Here is a 26,583-nt window from a genome sequence, read left to right on the forward strand (position 1 = left end):
AAGATCCTTCTCGGATCGTAATGGAATAACTGGTATCTTTTTTTTTTCCTCGGTAGTAATGAGATTTCATTCATCACTCAGAAAGGTAAACGGGAAAATGCTCAAGCAAGATTACAAGTCACGGACAACCGGTGAACCTCCTAAGACAAAATATAGGGTGAAAGAACACCAGCAAATTAACACATTACAATTGTAGTTAAGCCCTCTACACCCTCGAACTAAACCTCATGCCGGCTACAAGGATCCCCAGTGAAAACTAGACGGAGATTTCAACTCCATAAATCTTATTCAGTCTCAGGAATGTACTCCAGATTTTCACAATAATTTCTTTAGCAGAGCTAAACAACAGAGGCATTGAACGTACCTCAATGCTATTGGCATACCACATCATCACGAGAAAACAACAACAAAGGCACCTCAAGAGTCTGCACTCCAGCCACCAAAAGGGCTGATGACAGTAATACCTATAGTACTTTATTATATATCATGAGGATATACATTATATATATAGACAAATAAATGTGATGCTACAATTCAGTTGTTGCTTAATAATTGTCAATAGTAAACTAAAGAGTCTTTTACCAAATATGAGTTGGTTTAAACAATTCGGCGTTTGTTCGGCTTAATAAAAATTTCGAATTTTAAGTTCTTGTAAATGTAGAAAATTCATGTCGGAGAGTCAAAACTTTTAGTTGGGCCGACCGGATATTAGGATTCACATCGAAAAAACTAAAGAGTCTTTTAAAAAAATATTTTTGGAAAAAAATCTGTTTGACTTGTTATTGTTTCAGTTAAGGCACAAATCGATGGAAGAATATGTGGCCCCTCCAAATAAATGTCAAGTTGTGGAAATGTCAAAGTCAATAGATTCTCACCACAGAACTGGGGCAAGCCCAATGATGATTTACTCATTGGATTGAAAATAACTTGTCTCCATATTTTATTGGGAATCAGTACCCCCAAACATTAAATAAATAAATAATAAAGTAATGCTTTGGATACATTCTCTGGGTCCTGTTCTTTTCCCATAGTAGTTGGAATCCTTACCACCCAATTATAATCCATCTCCATCGATCAAGATAAATGATAAGAGATCTAGATATATTGATTCCTTCCTTCTTCCCTCTTTCTTCCCTATTCTCTCAGGACTATTCCTTTCTATTGTGGTCCTTCTCTTAATTGCAAGTTGGACCATATCTATACACTATTTTCTTGTCGATGGAAACAACGTATCCTGTGCTCGTACAGACATGTAATAACTGTAACCTACGCTTGCGCAGATAATCGCTTCTTAGAAAAGCAGATAGGTAAAGGTCTCATCATATTTATTGTTTACAGCACTGACGATCTTGTATGAAAGTTGAAAAAAAGAATAAGGTACAATTACTGATATATTAATTAATTGGACGCAAATGGGTCGAACGAGTTTCTAATCAAGGTGTGCTTTGGTTCTAGGTCGAGGGCGAATGTGGCTGAACTGATGAGCCCATTTTTCGGATAGATATTTATTCATTAGGTTGAATGGTGGAGAATTTTATTTTATTTTCCCTCTCTTCCTCTTTTGGGGTTGAAAGGAAATTTCGTAACCAAGGATAGGAATATACGTAGGAAAATTCGGCTTGCGTGAACAGCTGTTATCGTTCTTCAATTGCGATGGATATAAGTCATTTTGCACATATGCATGCATGCAAGCTCGCGATTCTTCTCGTCGTGAATAGGAGATAAATTTGAAGCTATATGGCTATGAATGGAATGCAAATAACGTGACGAATTGATATTTCACTTGTGGCTCATATCCATATGACATGTAACATAAAGTTTACCAGTCGATCTAGGAAAATCTCTTGATGTTATATAACAATACATTGCAAGCAGAGTCTAGTTGGTCATGTGTGTCGATATGTTTATACAAATGCCGGTTCTATGGGCAGTAATTCAAAAGCGATAAGTCGACCGACTGGCTTAAGATTAGGAAGGTTATGAGAGATCGATTGAGAGTAGTTGATGATGAGATTCCATGGTCCTAGGGTTCTTAACGCGCCGGTTGGTCCATTGTCATGACAATTGAGCATTTAGAGTCATACGCAGTTTCCCCATTGATTCTCCGTCACCTTTAGTTGGTAAAGAATGAAGTTTGTCCGCCGCCCAACCGATCCCACAAGAATGTGATCGCACTGAAAGCAAATTCTAACAGACAGCGACAGCAGTTGTTGATTACCTCGTTGGATCCACACCTCAATTTGGCTTTGGGGGCTCTAATAATATAAAGCAAAAAATTTACTGTTCGGTTTCGGAATGATCCCGGCCTTAATTCCTTTACTTACCATCAGATCATACTGATCCCTGTCTTTGTTGATCGGATTTCAATACTGATCCGACTTTTCATGGGTGACTAAGGGATTATCTAAGAAAGGGAGGAGAGATGTTCTCATAAGAACTGGAAGGCATCATTTTATCTGATCAGTTATATATATTGAGCTGAATGCATTATCTAAAAACAGCAAAACACTAGGATTAGGAGGAAGTCTCAAAATGGGAAATGGAGATATCTTACTTAATCTTTATTAGCTATTAAGAATTCCATTTCGTTATATTAGATCCATAAACCTTATAATCGAAAAAAATAATTTCATATGATGTTAGAGCGCATGCTTGAAACATCATGTACATGTTTGTCTCTCATCTAAATAATTTCACGTGGCAGACCTTCAAATAATTAATCCCGTGCTTACATGAAGGGAATATTGACTAATAAATAAATTAAGTTAATTAACTATACATACCCACACGTGCATGCGTTTTTTACACTCGTGTACATATGACACGTGGACTTGAGCATTTGCCCTCACGAACTAATTGCTAGTCGGGTTTCCACTTTTGTGCTCGGATGAGAGGAGGACGAAGATAATTGACAATGAGGCAGGCAGGCTTTCTCTTCAACACACACAAACTAAGTTGACTGGCTCCACATTCAGCCCCAACTAATATGAGGCGCAGCGCACTTGGCTGCCTCAAAACTGGATGCCAGGTAGTGTGAGTTTGCATGGATGCAATATTTGCCTTGATACTATATAAAATTTCCATCGGAACTACATGCGATTCGGATCATCTCCAATTCAATGGTTCGAACTAATAGAATGGTGGTCTCCAACATCTTATATAGTCAAATTCTTCTTTATATTTTTCTACTGAACACAAACGTTCATAACCGTTGGAGTGATGACTCACAACTAACGCCTCTATAATTACCCATAGTTTATGCTTGCTATCTATTCTATTGTACTTATGGGGCACTCTAGCTAGTGGCAACCATCAGTATAAATGTATGCATGTAAGAAAGAGTTGAGATAAAAGTATGTCACACACTCTACGTTCCCGATCCCACATCCAGAGTGATCGATCTAATTGAATACATTTCATCAACATGACAACTTTATAATTATCCAATCGTGTTCATGTGCGTCTTGGAATTGATTAACTGGTCCCCTCTCTGATCACGAATAGATGCAAAGCGTCATGGAAGTGTTTACAGGCTCCCTCGTTGTGGCCCAGCCATTGCTGGTTTTAGGTCTTCTTTTAGTACATGGGCCATTTCTTATGCTTCAAATTAGTCCACGGGCTCGTAAATTGGGACTCCATGAACTCCAGTGATCAAACTGTAATGGGCCTTCCTAGTTGGCCCATGGGAGATGCAGATGAGAACTTTTTTTTTTGGATTTGAGACCCTTTTCATTTACGAACAAGAATATGTACAATGTACGCTTATAGGATTACAACTCAGTTAACTAAGCATTAAAGACATCATTTCATCAAAAAGTAAAAATGCCAAGCAGCAAGTGAGTTTTCTAATTTAGCCTCCAGCTTTGGTATGGATTGGACCCGTAATTTCACTAGTTGTTAGATCATCTGCACTCGCTTTGAGATAGCTATAACCCTCTTCTGATGAGAACATATGAGAAATTCATCGAGCCCAATATCATAAAATACTCAAATGATAAGTTTGTTCATCTTAGTATTGATATCTCGGATACCAATATCCTTTTATTTATGTTTGGTTATACAGTAGTTTCAAATTTTTACATAATTTGTACGTATATTTCCATCGGAAAAAAAATTGTACATGTCATCATATAGTTTTAAACAAAAAAATTAAGCCGGTAGTACATGTAATAACTTCAAATAAAAAAATACATGGAGTTAATTACCATTGAATCAACAATGAGGCTTGAAGAAAAAGTGTAATCAATCAATCAAATAAATACCGAGGCAAACTAGTTAAAATTTCACAGCTATCGGTAATATTTATTAACTTATGGTACGCGTAATAATTAAGTGTCCTCCGAATCGAGGGTAAGTGCCACTACAATAAATTAGCACCATCAATTTCTTTCTCCGACAAGAAGAAAAATGTGAATTTAATTAAAAGATTTGGTTTATATATGTTATATTAATATATCTACTTTCAATGTTGCGTCAGTGTTCATGTGGAACCAATATCACTTCTGGAATAATGAAATTACATTCTCATTGTGTTCACATTTGTTCAGGAAAACCCTAGAGAAATAAATTTTAGAGGTACAAAAACCACATTGTATTTTGAACTCGGAACAAATTAAACCATGTGATTTTTCAAGAGATAATTAATATCATGTAGTTTACTTCGTGAGACATAGGTAATGTTATTGTTGGATTTTTGTTCACTTTTGATAACTTTTCATTTTGTCATTATTTCCCTCAAACTTTCAATTTTTTTTGTCAATTTGACCCTAAAATTTGAGAAAAAAAAAGGAATAAGTTGGGACCGCCGGTCGGCGACCCCGACCCCACCACCAAGGTCGCCAGCAACCATGGAGGTGGGGTCAGGGTCGCCAACTGGCAGGCCTAGCCCCTGAATTGACTGAGATCTCGAGTTTGAAATCTCGATCGATTCGCAGGCTGGGGCCACAAATTAGCGATCCCAACCCTACCCTCGAGATTTTCGACATCCTTTGTGGGTGTCGGTGGCCTCAATAGTGGGGCCGGAGATGCTGACCAGCGGCTCCAACCCATTCCCTTTTTTTTTCGAACTTTAGGATCAAATTACAAAAAGTTAAAAGTTTGAGGATAATAATCACTGCATTAATCTATTAAAAATTCTCTAAAATGTACTTAATAAATTATATAAATTAAATAATATTCCAAACCTGCGCAAGCTTGAATCTAGTAATAAATAAATTTAGAGCGAAGGAAACGTACAAGAAAAGAAAGAGAGCAGATCACCACGTGCAATCACACGTAAGAAGGGATTTGATACATTGGTTTACAGAATATCTCAAAATGTACCAACTTGATGAAAAATATATATGTTTATATTTTTTTATGCATATTTGTAGTTGTACTATATATGTCATAGTCTTCTGTGTTGTATTAATATCTCTTAAATTTATTTTATTATTTATCAAAACAATCTAATATAAGCGAAAATTGCTCCCCTTCGGCGACCTAATCACCTGCTGGGGGTAGTAGGCGGAAGGGAGCCACCTACCTATTTCTTATCTTGCGGGATTTCCCCATCCCACCCTTGTTCTCACCATTAAAGTAAAGCTTGCTACGTCACTGTGTGCTAAGGACCATTAGATATGACAGTGTTGTTACTATCATGAGCATCCTTAAATGTGATCTAAAAGAGTAACAAGTTTCTTGTTATTTAGCGAAAGAGACTTATTATACAGCAGTGGTCTTAATAATACATTTTTTATTATTTAATAAATTTCTTTATGGATAATTACTGTCTTTTTTTTTAATATTGGATATAGCAAGTTTCTTGTTTTTAACAAGAAACGTATTATGTTTTAATTATATTTTAGAGGATAATTTGTTAGTTTGCCATGTGTCACATTTTTATTGGGCTTCAAAAAAGGATCATTTTACGGAAGGAAAATTCTATATTGCCATCATCAAAGGTGCTGGCATGACATGCTCAAATATTTTACTAACAACCAACGTGAGTTGGTTCAAGCGGTTCGGCGCTTGTTCCGCTTAAGCAAGGTCTCGAGTTCGAGTCTTTGTGAATGCAGAAAATTCACGCTGGGAGAGCTTTACCCCTTAGTGGGCCGACCCGGCTCGACTGGATTAGTCGGGGCTCAATTAGGCTTCCAGATACCAGGATTCAGACCGAAAAAAAAAATATTTTACTAACAGTTTAAGTAAAACTAAATGAAAACTTGCATTTTGCGCCAAAAATGTTCTAAGTTTCTTAATTTAAATAATTTAATATTATATTGATAGTAATCATGTTATATTGTCATAATCTGTATTGGGGTTATTGGACTTAGTGATTTTCAAGCTGTCAAAGTGACAATAAATGAGCTTAATAAAGGTTGTTCCCTCTCCACGATCTTGAAAGAATTGTAGCATTTCAGGATAGAACCACATAATCTATAATAAAATTTCAAAAAACAACTGGAAAGTATATATTTGATATTTGAATTGGAGAAAAAGGGAAACATAATCTATGAAATAGGAAAATGAGACATTTAAAAAAAAAATTATTTGTGATTGAATATACATAGATGTAATTATAGATTATAAAAGATAAACCATAATAGATAATATGTATTAATATTCACATATTTATTGGGATGATGTGTAGTTGGAACTTGTATATCCTTAACTTCATAAGTATCATGTCTCAATTTCTAGGTATATTCATGTAACATCACATGATAATAATAAATTTATTTGTGAAATAGTTAAATATTAGAATAAGTAATTTTTATTCCTAATACCAGAGGGAATAAAAATAAAAAAAATTCTACAAAATAATTAACTTTGGACAAAATATTAAAACAATAACTATTATCTAATTTTTCATAATATGTCTTCTCAATGTGATATAGTTGTTTATATCGTGACAAAAACTCTAATAAAACTTTTAGTTATCGATCTAAAAAACTCCTAATGAAATATAAGGAAAAAAATTTGGCCGTCTCTTATATAAATTGTTCTTCTGTAGCTAAGAATCCATCTCATTATATAATTATATGTTTTACACATTTATTAGACAATGTATTTTAAGTATTTGTATATCACTAACTTCATAAGTATCACCTTGATTTCTTAGCATATACATGTCTAGAGCAAAAACGAAATAATCACCCTATTGAAAATATTAAACATCTATCTTTAAAATAGATACTGATAACTCGGTGAAAAACGAGTTAAATGGTCTAATTTTGAGCATTAATTCCATGTTGGGACTTCAAGTAAGTCGTGTCTTATGTTAGTTTTATTAATTTTAGAGTTAATTTGATTTTATTAGATTTGTGTTCGTTTTATCTGTTTCTAATTAGTTAACGGGGTTTATCCTTGAATTTTTGCTATTGATGCTATGATCGGTGTTTTAGGGACAAATATGGAATTTTGAAGAGTTCAACGATCAAGATCGAGGCTTCGATTGATGGAGATGGCAAGGAGAGCGGATCAGTAAAGTTTGCCACGGCAAAATTTGCAATGTGCCATGGCAATTTATGGCAATTTCGAATCTGTATTTCTTGCCATGGCATGAAACTGAAATTTGCCATGGCACGTTTTACCGACTGCGAATTTGAGGGATTTCTATGCTTCCGAGTATTTTGGGCAACTTCAAAGGCCTGAAGACATCTGGAGAAATCTTGGGAGCCACATTTAGAAGACAATATGATGAAGGACTGTGTTTGCTTTATTTTAGGAAATTAACTTTTGAATTTTAGAAAGCAGAATTTTTGTTATCGGGAGAATATCTGAGGATTTCTTTTAAGGATTTTTAGGAGTTATCTCCTATTTATGGGCTGAACAAGAAAGGTGAGTCGGTACCGGAAAAGAAAGGGATATGCGGGAGAACGACAGGAGACAAAGGAGAAGACAGAGACGATCTAAGCCCCAGACCAATCGTGTTTTCTTTCAATTCTTCTTCATTCTTGTGTTCTATTTTTTTTTTTTTTTGAAATTTTGGTTGTTGAACTCTATTTCTATGAGCTAAGTTCATTTCCTAGGATTTCAATGGAACCTAGGGTTTACTTCTAATTCGAGATCTTGCCTCTTTGTTGTTGATTGATTGATGATGTTTATGCTATTTAGTTCTTAATGCCTTCTGATTACTTGATCAACAATTAGACGAACTTTGAAAAAGATTCTAAGTTTAGGCGCGTGATAGGATAGCCTAAGACTAATTCGAGTTGGGAAACAAGATTAATTTATGAGAGGATTAGGAATAATTAATCGCCTCGGTTAGCCAATTAGGGTTTAACAGCAAGAGAAGCAAGCGATCGGATTAGGAATAGCTCTAGGGGAAGTTGTATACTTTAGGTATCTTATCATCGTTGGATTATCATTTTTATTAATTTTCTTGCTTAAATTTAGTTTGTTAAATCACTGAAAATCGATCGTTTGAATAAAAGTTGACTGTTCTAATCCCTGTACCTAGTTTTAGCTTAGATTAATCCTCGTACGAACGATACTCTACTCACTCTTTATTACTTTTTCGATACGTGCAATTGCATGAAACAATTATGTTTATTGCAATAGATACTATCTTAAAGAAAATAAATAAAATTCTTTGAATTCTTAATATCATAGTAAATAATAATACAATAATTCTACTGAAAAGTATTTTGGTTCATATGGCTATAGAAGGATCAAATTGTATTTGACGAAAAAAATAATAATAATAATAATAATAATAATAACCTATAGTGATTGATATCCTGGCAAAACCGTTGATATAAATCTAAATTATTGACTCAAAACCCTAATGGAATATAAGAAAAAATTGGATCATCTTTTGTATAAATTGTTAATAATAATAATAATAATAACAATAATAACAACAACAACAACAACAATAATAATAACAACATAAAGTATTGATATCCTGGCAAAACCCTTCACGTAAATCAAAATTATTGAATCAAAACCCCTAATGGAATATAAGCAAAACATTGGATCCGCTTTTGTATAAATTGTTCTTACATAAAGAAAAACCATCTAGTTGTGAGGTACGTTGATCGAATTCTCTGCCACATGAATCTAGAGCGAGCGTTAGGGAGCTTCGAATAGGGTAGAGAAGAAATGGGAGAAACGACTTTCGTTTAATACTGATTATTGCTTGTCATAGAATTCGTGGAACACTAAACACACATATATAGTCAATTGGAAAGAAATTCTAGATTTAATAAAAGGAGACACAATATTTAAAATTCTATAAAAATATACACGGAATGCAATAAAAATATTTGCATATATGTTGCAATTCTTTTCCATATGTGTGCGTTTGGACTTTGGACGAGTAAAGATAAGATATACATATATAGATAGATATATATGTGTGTTAAACGATACATATGTTATATTCTGAAATACAAATATATAGATATGTTAGACGTATGGATATATCTAATTAGGACAATATATATATATATATATGAAAATATTTTCTAATAAAAGATAATAAAAAATTTCTTTAAATGATGACGTAGTAAAGCGAGAGAACTTCGTTTGTTATTTTTTATGATGTAATTGCGTGAAAATTCAACTTGTAGTTTGTTTGTATATATATATATATATATATATATAGACTCCCTTTAAACTCATGTAATATATAAACAATGTAAGTAAGGACTCACGCCTATGTAATTTAATTAAATATAAGTAATTTGCTAAGAACATAAGTAACCTAACACAATTAATTTTGTTTATTTGATTACATAGAGACTCATGGATTTAATACAATGAAATAGAAAACCTTATTAGCTAAAGGGCGATAGTTTCACTGATTATCGAACCTAGAACTTCTACGCTTGCACAATTATGCTACACTCTCTTTGATAACATAACTAATTTCTTAAAGAGCGATAGTCTCACTGAGTATCGAATCTAGAACTTTTACGCATGCGCAATTGTACTACACTCTCTTTGATAACATAACTAATTTTTTAAAATACGTTGAACTTGAAAGATGTGTAATTTACTTAAAATTAAACTTACTTTACAATAAATTTGAGTAATTCACTTATACGGACGATTGCTCCCCAGACCTTCCTACGAACAGAACTTTATCCCTATATGATATGTGCGTTCTTACCATTCCCCTGCACTTCCCACACACACACACTCTCTCCCTCTCTGCTCAGTCTCACAGCTCAACTTTCTGTACCTGTCAATTTCGTCACTTCGAAGACGAAACTCCCATCAGATATCAAGCGAGAGAGCAGCTATATTGGTGATTGCTGTGCCGAGACGCATGCTGTTTATCGACAGCGAGTGGCAGGAACCTGTCCTGAGGAAGCGGATTCCCATCATTAACCCCACTACCGAGGAAATCATCGGTCGCTCTCTCTCTCTCTCTCTCTCTCTCTGCCCATCTCTTCATGTGCTCTATTTCCATTTTTGGGAAGATCTTGTTCGTTTCCTGTTGACAGTGACACCGCGTGGGGGATTGTCCTGTTTCTTGAGAGTGTCTAATTTGTGATAGTTGACAAGTGATTGCCCAACGTTGTAAAACACTTTCTTTGTAGGATCAAATAAGCAGTCAAATGGTTTTTGATTCTCTACGTACATTGCTTGACTTCTCGATCGATTGAGTTAAGGATAAGAGAAAGTTTCATCTAGTGTGTGATAGAGCTGTCACTTACTAGCAAAAGATTTTGGTGTAGTTTTGTTTGCCCATCTGGTTCTTATTTTGAGTATATATTATATACCATAATGAGGAGATTGTTGGATTCGTATCAGGGGATATTCCAGCTGCTACTGCTGAAGATGTGGAGCTTGCTGTCCGTGCTGCTCGGAGAGCCCTCGCCAGGAACAAGGGAAAAGATTGGTCAACAGCCTCCAGTGCCGTGCGTGCCAAGTATATGAGGGCTATTGCTGCTAAGGTATCATGCATATTCCTAGACCCATTTCTTTCTGTTGTATGGGAGGCCAAAGGCCTAGACCTAGACCCATTTCTGCTTATTAATTTGTTCGTGGTTCTCCAATCGTGTCTCATGAGCAACCCCACGTTAACGGTACTGGATGCATACGTACTTTTGCGTCTAATCATCTGTGCTCCGCTCAAGAATTCGTTTATTCTGAAAGCTTAATTTTTTTTTTTTTGGGTTCGTTCAAGCTGTTATTATTGTTAAAAAGTTTGCTCTAAATCAGATGTTAATGAATAGGAGATCGTGAAGTTTCCGTCATCAGGACTGTCGGCTAATCCCTTTTTTTTTTTCCCCTGGTCATCTCGCCTTTTGGTTTGACCCAAACTATCAGACACTATGATCGTGCCTTCAGCAATTCTGAATTAATCACCTACAGGCAGTTTATCTCATAGCTAATATATGCAATTAACATACCCCTGGTCTTCTGAAAATTAAATCTTGGTTTTGCTATTCAAACGAGTAGAATCAGTTCTTGGCGTGGTTTAATTTTGATGTAGATAAAGGAGCGGAAATCTCAACTGGCTAAACTCGAGGTAATGGATTGTGGGAAGCCTTACGATGAAGCAACATCGGATATGGTAGGCCAACAAGTTTTATTGATCGATTACATAGGCCAAGGCCACTTATGTTAATAGGATATTCAGTTTTGGTGACAATGTATACTAATTAATATACATGTTGACATGTCCAGGATGATGTTGCTGGCTGTTTTGAGTATTATGCTGACCTTGCTGAAGGGTTAGATGCAAAACAGAAGGCTCCTATCTCTTTTCCATCGGAAACATTTAAAAGCCACGTCCTCAAGGAACCCATCGGAGTGGTCGGGTTGATTTCACCATGGTAATGCTGCTTTCCTAAACCTTTCTTAGGAGCAGTACGTAGTTGATTTCATGCCCTTTATTCTTTTTTATTTTTCTTTTCCATTTTTCTCTGATTTATCACATCGAGAAATACCATGCTGATGAAGGAACTATCCTCTCTTGATGGCTACCTGGAAAGTGGCTCCTGCTTTGGCTGCCGGATGTGCTGCAATACTGAAGCCATCCGAGTTGGCATCCGTGTATGTACAAAGTTATATTCTGATCCATTTAATTGCCATCTTCCCATGATGTTTGTATAATTATGTTATCGAACATCAGAACGTGCTTGGAGCTTGCTGATGTTTGTCGAGAGGTGGGTCTTCCTGCTGGTGTTCTCAATATCCTGACGGGGCTAGGTCCAGAAGCTGGAGCTCCCCTGGCATCTCATCCTCATGTCGACAAGGTCAAAACATTTTTCATTTTATAAATTCAGAAGACCCCTCAAGTATGTGATCTATGTCCGGCATTTGTTGCTAATTTGCAAATTATGGTCTCCGCACTATATATCTACAAACAGATTACATTTACAGGAAGTAATGCTACGGGGCACAAGATAATGGCATCTGCAGCTCAACTTGTTAAGGTGAGGCTTCAGTATCAATATTAATTATGACAACTATTTGTGTAACTCTGTCACATGTATATACATACTTGCAGCCAGTATCCTTGGAGCTCGGAGGGAAAAGCCCGATTGTTGTGTTTCAGGATGTTGATCTTGATAGAGGTTAGTGCCCCGAAGATTTTGTGTTTCCACCAGGGATGTGTTGATTGTGAATATTGTGGTGAAAAAGTGCATGGGCAGAGGTATTACATGTTATGCTCACAACTTTGTAATTCATTTTTATGAATCGAACAGCGGCCGAATGGACCATGTTTGGTTGCTTTTGGACGAATGGTCAAATTTGTAGTGCAACATCTCATCTTCTCGTGCAAGTACGTGTATCGCCTCTGTATATTGAGTGGATCAGCCTATTTCACCATATAGTGTGGGAAACTAATGTTAGATTCTTTTGCATATCTATCAGGAAAGCATAGCAGCCGAGTTTCTTGACAGGCTTGTCAAATGGACCAAAAACATCAAAACACTGATCCTTTCGAAGAAGGTTGTAGACTTGGTCCAGTTATCAGCAGGGGGCAGGTTGTGTCCATAATATACTGTGGTCGGCCATGAGTGTGACGTCTTTATTAGCTCTTGAATGAAACTGATACCTCTTTAATTTTTCAGTATGAGAAAATATTGAAGTTTATATCTAGAGCCAAAAGTGAAGGAGCGACCGTTTTATGCGGCGGGGATCAACCCAAGGTATAAACTTTTAGTCTTTTCTCATTCTATCAGCGCTTCATTTTCCTCTCCCTTCTCCAAATCTCTCGACGACCTTTCTGTTTGACATGCCATCAATGCAAATGATCTGCAGCACTTAAATAAGGGATACTTCATCGAACCAACCATCATAACTAATGTCGATAGATCCATGGAGATATGGAGAGAGGAAGTCTTTGGGCCTGTTCTCTGTGTTAAAACATTTAGCACGGAAGAGGAGGCCCTTGAGTTGGCAAATGATTCCCAGTGAGTCGATTTCTTTTCCGATTTAAAATAACATCCATCCTCACCATTCTCTTATCAAATGCACTTTGTGTAATTTCCTTTTTTAATTTTATATTTGGCTCTTTCGTTCACATTTTGAAATTTTACAAACTTTCTACAGGTACGCCTTAGCAGCAGCTGTTATATCAAATGATTTGGAAAGATGTGAGCGGATGACTCGGGTAAGTGACAATTTTTCAAGATTTTTAGCCCCTCACTACATCGAACAAGCAGCGTCTCCCGGTAAACTTGCATGGAAATTTATTTTCATTTTTGGTACGCTATATTGCAGGCCTTTCAGGCGGGCATCGTGTGGGTCAACTGCTCCCAGCCATGCTTCACTTAAAATCCATGGGGAGAAAACAAGCGCAGTGGTTTTGGTCGGGAACTTGGGGAATGGTACCTGATCTGATACTTCTAAAAGCCGCACTCTAGCTATGACCTGCACTTCTCTTCAAATGATGTATGCAGTTACGGTTCGAGCCTGAAAGATGTATCTACTTACTAAGAGGATCTTCTTTTCCGCAGGGGGCTCGAGAACTACTTGACTGTGAAGCAGGTGACACAGTATATCTCAGGTGACCCATGGGGATGGTATCAATCACCTTCAAAGCTGTGAAAATCCTCTGGGGTCAGGTTCGGTAACAGACATTGTGGGAGACATTGCTGTCAGTAACAGACGTGCAGTTATATCGAGAAGTAACGGAAATAAATTAGACCTGTGACTCTTTTTTCTCATATTTGATAGATATATCTGGTTCCTGAATTCTGGTTTCTCTTCGGTTCCTTCAATATTAATCCGTGTTTATGTTCTGGTAAAATCAATTCGATAACTTCGTTGGACCGTAGGGTGTGTATACATCAGTGGGGCTGCCGTTGCATGCTCTTTTAGCATGCTCTATAACTTTCATGGGTATAGTTCGAGATGGACTATCGTCAACAAGTTTATTGACTCGAGGGATCAGAAATCCAGCAGAGCGTAAGAGTGTGGCTCAATTGTCCACCATTCCGAAAAAGATCACTGTGTTTTGTGGAGTAAGATTAATTGGTTAAGTGCATTACTCGCGGATCATTGATTATCCAAAGCCGAAGCCTAACATAGCAATGAATGAATTTGCTAAAGAATTGCGACGAAATCTACAGCAGAAGAGAAGAGCAACTAAAAATACCAAATGATTGGACCCGCCGGTTATGTCCTTTGAGGTGTTAGGTCTACAACATAAAAATATAATCATGGAATTTGAATTATTTCATGTGGTAAGATTTTGTAATTATGTTATTGGAAAGGATTAAATTTCCATTAGGAGTCTCCTTAGAACGAGAAAATTTTAGATGGTTTTACCTCAAATGACGTGGTAAGAAAGAACCAATAAGAATTTTTTAATGAAAAATAATTATGACAGTTATCTGAGTGATTAACACCGAATCCCTAATTTCATGCAATTTGATTGGTAATTTCTCACTCCACGGGGCGAGATACGATCACTCAATAACTTTTCCTTTATAAGAGTTTACGGAGACCACTCGGAGCGCACCACTTCGTAGCGTATCGAATTATTGTCTCTGAACTGCCTTATTAAATAACAAGATTCTTGTTATTTAACAAGTCTTATTGTTTTTTAATATAATAATTAACAAGATACCTCTTATATAATAAGAAAAATAAGATGGCGCATTCTGTTGTAAAAAAACTTGTTAATTTGAATATAACTAAATAGAAAGTTATCTTGCTATATATTTATTATAGAGTCTTGTTATTTTTTAGAGTATTTTAAAATTACACTTTTAAGGAGCATCCTTATCCTAGCAACACTCGTATTGGAAAAGCCCACCCTTAGTCCTCAACATTATGTTTTTTTTTCCCATTTTCATTATAAATTTTAAAAAAATTTGTTCTTAACATTACATATTTTGTTTACTTCAGTCCTGCCATCCATATTTACATTCAAAAATCAGTATCCAATACATTTGCAAAAATATTCGAAAATATTTTTTTAAAAGTACATGGGCTAGTCAACATGCTCGATACTCAATGGAACTTCCCGTGCTTTTTATTAGCTATTAAGATTTATATTTCTTGTACTAGGTCAACGGATCTCCTCTGTAACCGAAAAAGAAAAATAATCCACGGGCTAGTAAATTTGGTCTCCACGAACCCCAGTAAAACCATAATGGGCTTTCCCGGTTGTGGCCCATGGGCCATACAAATGAGAACTTCATGGAGCCCGATATCATAAAATACTCAAATGGCAAGTCCGTTCATCTTAATGATATCTCGGATACCAATGATCCTTTTATGCTCGTCGGTTATACAAAAGTTCAAGATTTGTACATATCTCCACCGAAAAGAAATTGTACATATCACTGAACAAACTTTTAAACAAAAAATTAAGATGGTTGTACATGTAATAACTTCGAAAGGAAAAATACGGGGAGTTAATAACTATTGAATCAACAATCAGGCTTGAAAAAAAAGTGCATTCAATTATATCTTTTAATTTTTAAAAAAATCATTTTCAGTATAATTTTTCTTCAATTGGTCTTCATCTCTGTAGCAAATATTTCCTTTTTTCACTCCCTATACATTCTGCTCGATTTTGCCTTCGTGCTCCCGTTGTATCTCTCTTCTCATTCTCTATTTAGGTTCCACAAATTACAATAAATCTCTTATTCCATTGGACCAAAACAATTCCTATGGAAATTCTGTCTAAATTTTTCCGATAAAATATATATTGTTTTAAAAAACACAACTCATTTTTCATAAAAAAATCAGTTGGAATATATTTATTTTTGTAGGTTTCTTTTAAAACACATAATTTTAAAATATAAAAAGTAATGATATACTTATAAAATAAATATTAAAATAGTACAATAGTATAATAGTATAATAAATAATAAGTGGTCGTTTTGATTCAGAATTAAAGTTATTTTGATTTTGATTTTGATTTTGATTGTGGAAAAAGACAAATGAGATGTAATTATAAATTTGACTTGAGAAATGTGTATTTTTATTGTGTAATGTGTTGAGTTAAAGTTAAAGTTAAAGTTAAAATCAAATTTTTTGGAATCCAAACGGGGTCTAAACGTTGCTAGACAAATAAGGAAGGTACAATTAACTAAGGTGTTGTGTTGTTATTTTAAAAATAATTATGTTGATGAACCGAGTTGGTTTTTTAGTTGCATGACTTGGAATCCAACGCCTAGATAGTCTTCCCAAAACATAAATTTATTTTGTAATTCTATATAGATTTATTGAGACGGCTATATATCTAAACTAAATATAAAAATGTGAAGTTTCCTTACTTTGTTTCTCCACATTTCACCTCCCAAAATATACTCATATATATTTTAATATTCAAAAAATACCCCTTAAAAAAAAAGTTAATTAAAGAGCTCATTCACTGACTATACCGCCTTTTGTCGGCTCCTGTATAAGTGCCCTTTCGCTAGTTAAAGGGTACCTTCTTGCTGACTGACTTCGCCTCTGGAGAATATATACATACATACATACATATATATATATATATACACACACGTGCATACGCACTAGAAAGTCATTTTGTTCCCAAATTTTCTGTTTTTCTTTCAAAAGTAATCTATTATTAAGTTCTTTTTTAATTACCCTCACTAACAATGCATGCAAAAATCATTGTTCATCTTTCCACAGCAACATCCCATTCCCATCCTATCTAAAGAGAGAACGTTGTCGGGCACAAAATACACTCGTAAGTTCTGCATCCAACACCACTTTATTCTATTCTTTATACCCTGTACGTATTGGCAATACATGTCATCCACTCTGGTAATATGCTTTATGAGATCACAAAAGGTGATGTTGCTGTTATTAATCGTTGATTTGGCCCATTTTCGTCGTCTATAATTTGTCTTATTGCTAATTTATTTTGCAATCTCAGTGTGAAGGGTTTTCTCTTCTCATATAACAATAATACTTTTCTTCGTTTATATATTTTCTCAAGGATGCATACATACGTATATGTTTACATATAGAATCGATTCAGTTCAGAAGAATGATAAAGTCTCTCTGGAAACCTTTACGAGCACTTATTTTGCCTCCTTTTTTTTTTTACTGTGTTCTTTACGGGTTTCACTTCTTTTGGCATGTACGAAGATTGAATAGATGATAGTTTCGGTTGCCCTTTTGCGATAAAATCATAATCAATCTCAGTTTACCAATGAGAAAAAATTGTCACAAACAATTAATGGACAAAAAAAGAACGACACCAATCTTGACATCATGATTTCAACTTATCATCTGGTACAAAATAAACTATTTATTTATTTATTTATTATTATTAAAAATTTGAATCAACACCTATGTCTATTCATAAAAGACTATTAAGGGAAAAACTTTCTTAAAAAATTTCCATGCCCCATAGCGATTATATACATATAAATATATATAAGATATTATTTCTCTTGAATTCTTTGGGAAAAATAACCATGAACCATTGCGTCTTTTATTTTCATACTTCCTTCCACCTGTCACAAGATGCGTGCATTCTATTCATACCTTGTCCTTTCCCACCCGACATATCCTTCTTTTACCATAATATGGGGAAAAATAACCATGAACAGTTGTATTTTATATTTTCAACCCTCCTCACACGTGTCAAACGATGTTTCTTTCTATACATACCAATTACCATATAACTATTATTCATTTCTAGCGCTATAACGGTTCCCCATTATTAGGGTAGATGCGTGTATATATATATATATATATATATATATATCAAATTATCGAGTATTTCTTCACCTCTACACAACCTATCTTCAACCAAAACATCACATTTTTGTTTGTCTTCGAGCCTTAACTTAGGTGAGCATCACATATTTTCTCCTTAAAATCAGTGTTATCAGAACTGAATAGGATGGTGGAGCGAAAGGGATATAAGTTCATGGGTTTATGAGTTCAACTGGGGGTTCGATGGGTCGGACCGCACGTTTCATTAAAATAAAATAAATATTCATAAAAAAATTATGATAATTAAAATAGAAGTATAATGATTTCAAAGAAATAGAAGAATAGAGTAAGAAAATATCTATATTTAATATTTCTTACTTCAAAATAAATATTGAATTTTAATAAGTATTTAAAAATAGAGTTAAAAAAATAATAAGGTAGTGGTGGCTTGGTTGGTAACATGTTTATATGTGAAGTAAGAGGCCATGAGTTCAAATTCTTACATAACCTAGCAATTTTTACACTAGAAGAACCAAATAAGAAATCCATAAAACCCATAGAAATGATCAGCTCAATGGAATTTTGCTCAAAATCTGTCCGTTTCAATGGGTCTGACGATTCAATTCTATCACTTGGAGTTTTAGGCAATCGGACCGGACTCGGTGTCGGTTTCCGATCTGACCGATCAAATTGATCGGTTCGGTCCGGTTCTGATAACAATGCTTGAAATTCATAAAATTATCTTCCTGCACCATTTGATAATATTTTTTTGTTGGAAGCCTTTTTCTTTAATTAGTTGGTTCAGAACATGATTGCAAAAGCGTGGCATAGTTGAACCGTTAGTCATCTAACCTTTTTTTCCCCCCTTCAATTCTATCAAATTTCATTATGACTTTTCTATCAAATCCATTATTAGTTCACCATATTGCGCACCTATTTGGTAGAATCCACTCAAAAGAGGGATGGACTTTTTCGGTCTTTAACTTCTGTCGGTATAGCATAGTTTTGTTGTGGTGTTTCTATAAGAACTATATTATTTTCATATCTACCATAGCATGATGTGAACGAACTGTGATGACACTTATTTTGTGCGGCCAACTATGTCGAGCGCTTCTCTGTCCTAATATCGATGTACTTTTCATTCTTCTTCTCCTCTCAAGCCAAAAGTGATGATGGATTTCTTCAACGGGTCACAACTTTTCATTTTCTGTATACATATCTACCTCTTTCATACGTCTTCTACACTTTATACTCCATAAAATGCTATTTTATATTAACTTTTTTTTATCTCAATTTGAAATTGACTAAGTAGTACTTCTTTTAGAGCAAAACACATAAAATTCTTCTGTCCCAGTGGCGCATGAAAATTGATCCTTTTTAAGGGAATCCCAATATATTTAGTTTTATAAAAAAACTAAGAATATTAGAGGATATCCTAAAATTTAGCATTTTATGATACTTTTCTTCTTTATTATATCTAACATTATACAAATATAATATTTTATTTTGATGAAGCAATTTTTAATTTTGTAGTTATAAATGTTAATTTTACTTCTCAAAGGAAAAGTTGACACGTGCAAGGCACGTGCCTATCTCCTAGTGATTCTAAAATAAATGTTATTTTTTACTCACTTTTAGATTATTATATAATTTATATTTCATTCATTTCTAATTGTACTAATTAGAAACATACAAAAACTTATCTCAAACTCATTTCTAGAAACCTATAGAGATGGCAGCAATGAGAAGTCAATTTAAATTTTCGATGTTCTTATTGGAAAATCGTGGTCGCACAATATTAAGGCTTCCCGTTGATCAACAGTGTTCATCATCAATTTATATTGTACCTATATTCTTTGAAGTATGTTCATATACAATCCCAAAAGTCCTTTTAGTTCTACTTCTACTGAGTCCGATAGTGTTATTTTTTCTTTCTTGTGTCGTTATTTTGAAGAAATTATATATACTTATTTCATATCATTAAAATTTTGCATAATCTACTTCATCAATCACATATAATTTTTACTTTTGGTTTTACTTTTTAAAATTTTTCATCTAGTGTTGTTTTGCAGATGATCCTAGAATATATGCTTATAATTTTGCCATACGCTCTTCTTGTATTATATTCATATTATTTCGAGGACTTGATACTGATTTAAGATGATATGCGTTGAGATATAATCTAAAATTTGATTGTTATTAATTATCATGAACTCGAAAGTATAAAGTTTATATGATATCGTTATACTTAGATGGAACTAAAAAAGAATAATGAAATTGTTAATTTATTTTATTTAGTAAACTAGAAAAGTTTTAAAAAATATGTAACTTGTTAGAAGTAATTAGAGTTTGGGGACATAAAATAAATATAGAGCAAAGGAAACGCAACACTAAATTTAGAAAAAAGAAATGAGAGCAGATCACGTGCAATCAACACATAAGAAGGGATCCGTTTCGTGTGTTTACCAAGTATTTGGAAAAGTTTATCAAAAATATATATGTTTATTTTTTATGGATAACATTAAATCTTTAGGAAGTTTATTCATTTAAGTTTTTTCGGTTACAAGAAAATTTCATGCGATTAGTATAATGAAATAAAAATCCTAATAGCTAATAAATGGATACGGACAGTTCCATTGAATATTGAATATGGAATCTCTTAATTACCAGAGGAGAGCGTGCGTCATTGAGCTACAATTTTTTTTAATAGTTTATTCATTTAAGTTACATAATTTTAGTTGTTCTATATATGTCATAGTCTTGTATGTTGTATAAATATTTCCTAAATTATTATGTATTTCTCAAAACAAAGTAATATATTTTATATCGATATGAAATTTAACTTACAAAAACTTAAACCTAACTCAACCCCTATTTGATTATTTTTCAGTAAAAAAAATTAAAAATAGTATTTATATATTTGTTAAATTCCCTTTATGCTGATATACGAATTCTGAGTATTATTAAAATGAAATTTCAATAATACACGTATTACATTGAATTCTTTGAATAAAAGCTAAACATAAAACGAAATAAAAATGAGACATGAAAAAGTTGTATAATTTTTTTTTAGTACGAGAGAGGTCAATGACCTAGTATAATAAAATAAAAATTCTAATAGATAATAAACGGACAATGATAGTCCTACCACGAATATTGATCATGAAATCTCCAGGTTACCATATGAGAGCGTGCTTCACTGCACTACACTCTTTTTGGTAAAAAAATGTATAATTTAGTAATACAATAAATAGTCATTTGCTTCTGTATCCTCCCACCCCACTTGCTTCTATACAAGGAAATAAAAATGAGATGTCGACTTATCGACAAAAAGAAAATGGGAGATGGAAGTGGCAAGAAGCATATTAAATGGAAAAGAAAGTCGAAAGGAGAACTAGGGATTTTTTTATTTTATTCAGCAAAAAAAAATTCAGCAAAAAAAAAAAGTCCAAAGGAGGTATAGGGATTTGGATGCAAGACTTTGTGTGGTATAAAAATATGACATTTTAGCCATTGGTTTTCTTTGAAAACAAAGAATCAGGAAAAGAACATAAATGAACCATACTTGCCCTATCCTCCTATATTACGGTACATTTGGTTCATATTAAAGAACATAGAGAATTTGCTAGAATGTCACACACACCAAATGGTGTGAATGTATTCTTATTTATAGTAGATGGAATGCAATAATTGTGGAAATATATCAAAGATTACACAATATCATAAATATCAAATATTCTTTGATATCCCTAATTGATTTTCTCCATATCATATCCCTCTATTCTCTCCCTAATACTCCCCCGCAAGCACAATAGGGAGGCCGCACGTTGAGCTTGAAACTGATTTTAGCAAATGCAGTGTGAATAGACCCTCCGTAAGAGGACCATTGAGTTGATCGGTCGCCGCCTGATGAAGTGAATTAGAAATGGCTTGGAAAAGCTGGCTTTCACGTCCTTGGCAGTGTAAAAGCTCGTGACCACAAGTAGAATAGGCTGAAAAGGGAAAAAAAATGCAATAACCCAATTTTAAAGGAGATTGGGCGTGAAAGGTTTAGAGGGAAAGGCCAACAGAGAGAAAAGCTGTGAGCATTGGCAAAAGAGAGACTTGAGAAGACGAGGCCGTGACCGGGGTTCGGGACAACAAAAAATTTAAGGAAGGTCGAGCACGACCAGTAGTAGCAGAAAAGATAACTATCGAGATCTGGGGTGGAAGAAATGAGAGAGATTCCGCAGACAAGTCTAGAGAGAGAGAGGAAGGAAAAACTCGAAATTGTGCGACTCAAATCCAATGTTGACTATCGCTGTAGTAGGACAAAAAAATTTGAGGTATTCTTGTCAGTAAGCGGGAGACGGAGACAATCTGCAGGGAGGAGAGATTTATTTCAGACAATCTAAGTAGGCAAGGAAAATGAAGTTTTCCCGAGTAGAACTGTGGAAGAAAGGTAGAGAAATTGGGGTTGACAAGTGCAAAATTGAGGTTGCTGGGCGAGCCCCGGTCATGGCCGGACACGCCCGAGAACGTATTTAGCGGAAGCTTTAATCAGTAGCAGCAGGATCGTCCCGCTCTGCTACCATAAAGAATATAGAGAATTTGCTAGAATTTCACACACACTAAATGGTGTGAATGTATTCTTATTTATAGTAGATGGAATGCAACAATTGTGGAAATATATCAAATATTACACAATATCATAAATATCAAATATTCTTTGATATCCCTAATTGATTTTCTCCATATCATATCCCTCGATTCTCTCCCTAATACATATCAATAGGCCAAGAACGGAATTTCTACTCCTCACAGATTTGCATTTCTCTATTGTTTATCCTCCTCTGATCAGGAATTAAAGGGTAGCACCCCCTATCCTGCATGACAATTCCAGATGCATTCAGAATAAGAAGTCACATTATACATTTACCATCAACTATTGTTTCAATTTTCAAGCTCCACCACTTGTATGTTGCCACCTATCAAGACTTGAAATAGGGCAAAAGCTTGAATCGTTCATTCATTCAATCAGTATATACACATCTAGGTCTGAAGAAATAAAAGGAAAGATGTTCTAGGATATATCTACGGCTAAACTAAGGCTAACCTATGTATAGTATACAAAGATAATTACAAAAACTACAGTAGGAACAAAATATTTCCATAATACTCTCCCTTAAGTTAGAGAATGAGGATTCCAAATTCCTAACTTGTTGAGGAGAAAATGAAACTGATCACGCTCAAGTGCCTTAGTAAATATGTCAGCCAATTGGAAGCGCATAGACACATGCGACGTTACGACAGCTCCAGAGCCCAAATGTTGTCGAATGAAATGGCAATCTATCTCAATGTGTTTGGTGCTCTCATGGAAAACTGGACTAGAGACGATTTAAGGAGCCACTTGATTATCACAGAAGAGACGCATAGGGCTCGCATGATAACACCAAGGGAGTTGAGAAGACTACGAAGCCATAATAGTTCACCAACAGTAGCTGTCATGGCCTGATATTTTGCTTCTGCCAAAGACTTAGAGACGGTTATTTGCTTCTTGGTCTTCCAAGAAATATGGTTTCCTCCCAAAGTAATGAAATAGCCAGTCAAAGAACATTGAGTTATCGAGCAACTGGCCCAATTTGCATCGCAATAGGCTGTCAAAGACAGAGATGTTAGTCTAAGAAAAATACCTTGTCCAGGAGATTGCTTGAGATGCTATAGCATGACCTCATCCCAGTGACCCTGACGAGGATCTTGCAAGAACTGGGATAGAATTTGAATATGATAGCTTAACTTCGGCCTAACGATGGTGAGATATAGCACACTACTGACAAGACAATGGTATTGGCTTGGATCAGAGATAGGATCACCACTGTCTTGATATAATTGGTGTTGTTGCTCCATGAGAAAATAAGTGGGTCGAGAACCTAACATACCAGCCTCAGTAAGAATATCCAAAGCGTATTTCCGTTGATTCAAAAATAGACCAAAGTCGGTGCGAGCAACTTCAATTCCCAAGAAATAGGACAGGGAACCAAGATTTTTAATGTGGAAGCACCGGTGGACATAAGTCTTGAAATGAGCATAGGAGATAGAGTGGGAGCAGTAAGCGAATTAGTCTGAGTCGAGTCATTCAGAGGCGGGGTTAGAGTACAATTAGATTCCCGTGAGAGTTACAGCTCGGGTTGAGCTGAATTTGGTCGGAGTGATGGATGGGGCTTAGACGTAGGCAAAGAGGACGAGCTGGGCTGGTCTAGATTGAGCCTAATGTCTAGACTGAGCTGTGGATGCTATGTATGGACTGGATTGAAGGAAAAGACTGGGCATAAATTGCTCCCACTGAAGGACAGAGCCAAAAGTATCGAAGAATGAAATTCCTTCTCTGTTTGAACCAGAGGATCGCTTAGTACTGAACGAAAACTCTCCAACCTTTCTTTCTAAATGGGTATCTATTTTCTCAAGCATGGCCCAAATTTATCCTTTGGACGAGAGTTGTTGTGTGCATAACAAAGGCATCCAAAGACAGGAATGTAGTGATAATATGGCTTCTTACGAAAGATGAGTTCAAACAGTGTCTTGCCCGACAAGATGCTCGAAGGCGTGAGATTAATAAGATGCGCCGCAGTGGAAATACACTCCCCCCAAAAGTTGATAGGGAGAGAGGCTTGAAACGTGAGAGCCCGAGCTATACTGAGAATAAGGCTGTGTTTGCTCTCAACTCATTCATTTTGTTGAGACGTGTCGATGCGCGAAGTCTAGTGGATGATGTCATTGTCAGAAAAATAGTCTTGGATAACCCGCTCATGAATTCCGATCCATTGTCGCTCCGTACTGTTTTCATTGTTCGGTTGAATTGACTCCTAACCTACTTGTAAAAATTGGTCAGGAAACATTGTGCCTCTGACTTATCACGTAGTAGAAAGACCCACACACCACGACTATAATCATCCACAATCGACAAGAAATACCAAGCACCAGAAATAGAAGAGACCTTATAGGGTCCCCATATGTCACAATGAATCAATTGAAATAGAAATAATGCTTTATTTGAACTGATTGTAAAACTGGAATGCGTCTGTTTTGCCCGACAACAAACGTCACAGAGTTCATTATTACCTGAATGACTCACGAAAATAGAATTATTCTTAAACTAAATACGAGAAGACGGATGCCCCAACCGCATGTGCTAAATGTCGTCACCTTCTGCTCTCATTGCCCATAACCCCTGGAATAATGGTCGACGCAAGAGCCAGACCCCCCCTTCCGCGTTAAGTTCACCCACTCCAATTGTCCTCCCCGAGGTGCGATCCTGAATCAAGCAAATACCAAAGTTGTAATGCACACTACAGTTAAAATTTGGCATGTGCGCACCCGAATTTTAATCTCGTCGGGGCACGTGGTGCGTGCGCCTATGCAACGCGGCTTGGGAGTGTCCACCTTCCCGGGGACGCGCGACCGACGCACGTGAGAAGGAGTCACCATTTGCCATTTTACGACCCGAAGGTCGAGGGCTGGCAAATTACCCGGGTCTAGGGGTACGTGGTACACCTAATTGCTAAGGCATATGGTCTATGAAACCCGAGATTCCGAATTCGGGGGTTCTGTTACGTGCGAGCCTATATCTCGTATGCCCTATCGGTACTCTAGCTTGTCTAGGCTTGCCATTTTAATTTAATTACCACTTAATTAAGTTCCGCTCATCTTACGCATTTTGACATTGTAAATTCGAAGCAATGCTCCGACCGTCCACTCTCTGACCGGGATTCTTACATGAATAAACGTACAACATAAACCCTTACATTGTCCTCTCAAATAAAATACAAATTACAACAACTGAATCCCGATTGGTTTGCGTTCGGTTATTATTCCACTCGTGCTCACCGTGTAGTTTGAAAAGACTGGAATTGAAATTGAGATGCGCACTCAGTGTTAGGGGATTGGACCCCGTGATCTACGGTTAGGGCGTTGGACCCCTATGGATTGTATCCTAAAGGATCAGGCTCGATCCGCATAATAAACAAATGCAATAATGTAACAAAACATGCACAAATAAACAAACAATGGGGTTTTGTTATTATCGAATTTACGTGAATTAACCGATTATTAACCGAGGTATCTTGGCATGCAAATCCTACCCTAAAATAGACAAAGTGGGTACAGGGTGTGTATCGATCAAGGATCGCCTCGGGAAGGTATTTCGCATTTGGCATTATTTTCCAAGAACTTGACGTACGTGACGTCTGTTGTCAAGTCTTGTGTTTGTGGGTTGCTTTTAGGATTGTTCTATGTTGTGACACTACGGTTGTTACAAGTTATTACCGAACATGGATTCCGCTCATAAGTCCTAGAACCTAGTGCCTATCCCGCTATTGCCCGTTTTTGTCTTAGCCAAGTACATAATTAGTCCGGTATTTGTATTTTGAATCAATCCGCCCGAACTAACTACTCGAGACTATGCTAGAATAACAAAAACTCATTGGTCAGATAGAATGGGCTATGCAGATGAATCTGCGCCTG

The 26,583-nt window shown here is 35.6% G+C and overlaps 1 protein-coding gene across 1 annotated transcript; it reads left to right on the forward strand.

Moving 5' to 3' along the window:
* The first annotated feature begins 10,104 nt into the window (after positions 1 to 10,104).
* LOC116194917 (betaine aldehyde dehydrogenase, chloroplastic-like) lies at positions 10,105 to 14,094 on the forward strand. The gene is made up of 15 exons (XM_031523835.1): positions 10,105 to 10,343; positions 10,747 to 10,889; positions 11,432 to 11,512; positions 11,626 to 11,774; positions 11,902 to 11,994; positions 12,074 to 12,197; positions 12,312 to 12,377; positions 12,452 to 12,518; positions 12,651 to 12,727; positions 12,820 to 12,897; positions 13,020 to 13,097; positions 13,210 to 13,361; positions 13,501 to 13,561; positions 13,672 to 13,778; positions 13,908 to 14,094. Exons 1-14 carry the CDS (start codon positions 10,259 to 10,261, stop codon positions 13,723 to 13,725), a joined length of 1,308 nt encoding a protein of 435 aa, XP_031379695.1. The 5' UTR covers positions 10,105 to 10,258; the 3' UTR covers positions 13,726 to 13,778; positions 13,908 to 14,094.
* The last annotated feature ends 12,489 nt before the right edge of the window (positions 14,095 to 26,583 follow it).

This window comes from Punica granatum, chromosome 2 (genome assembly GCF_007655135.1).
Source record: "Punica granatum isolate Tunisia-2019 chromosome 2, ASM765513v2, whole genome shotgun sequence".
Taxonomy (NCBI): Eukaryota; Viridiplantae; Streptophyta; class Magnoliopsida; order Myrtales; family Lythraceae; genus Punica; species Punica granatum.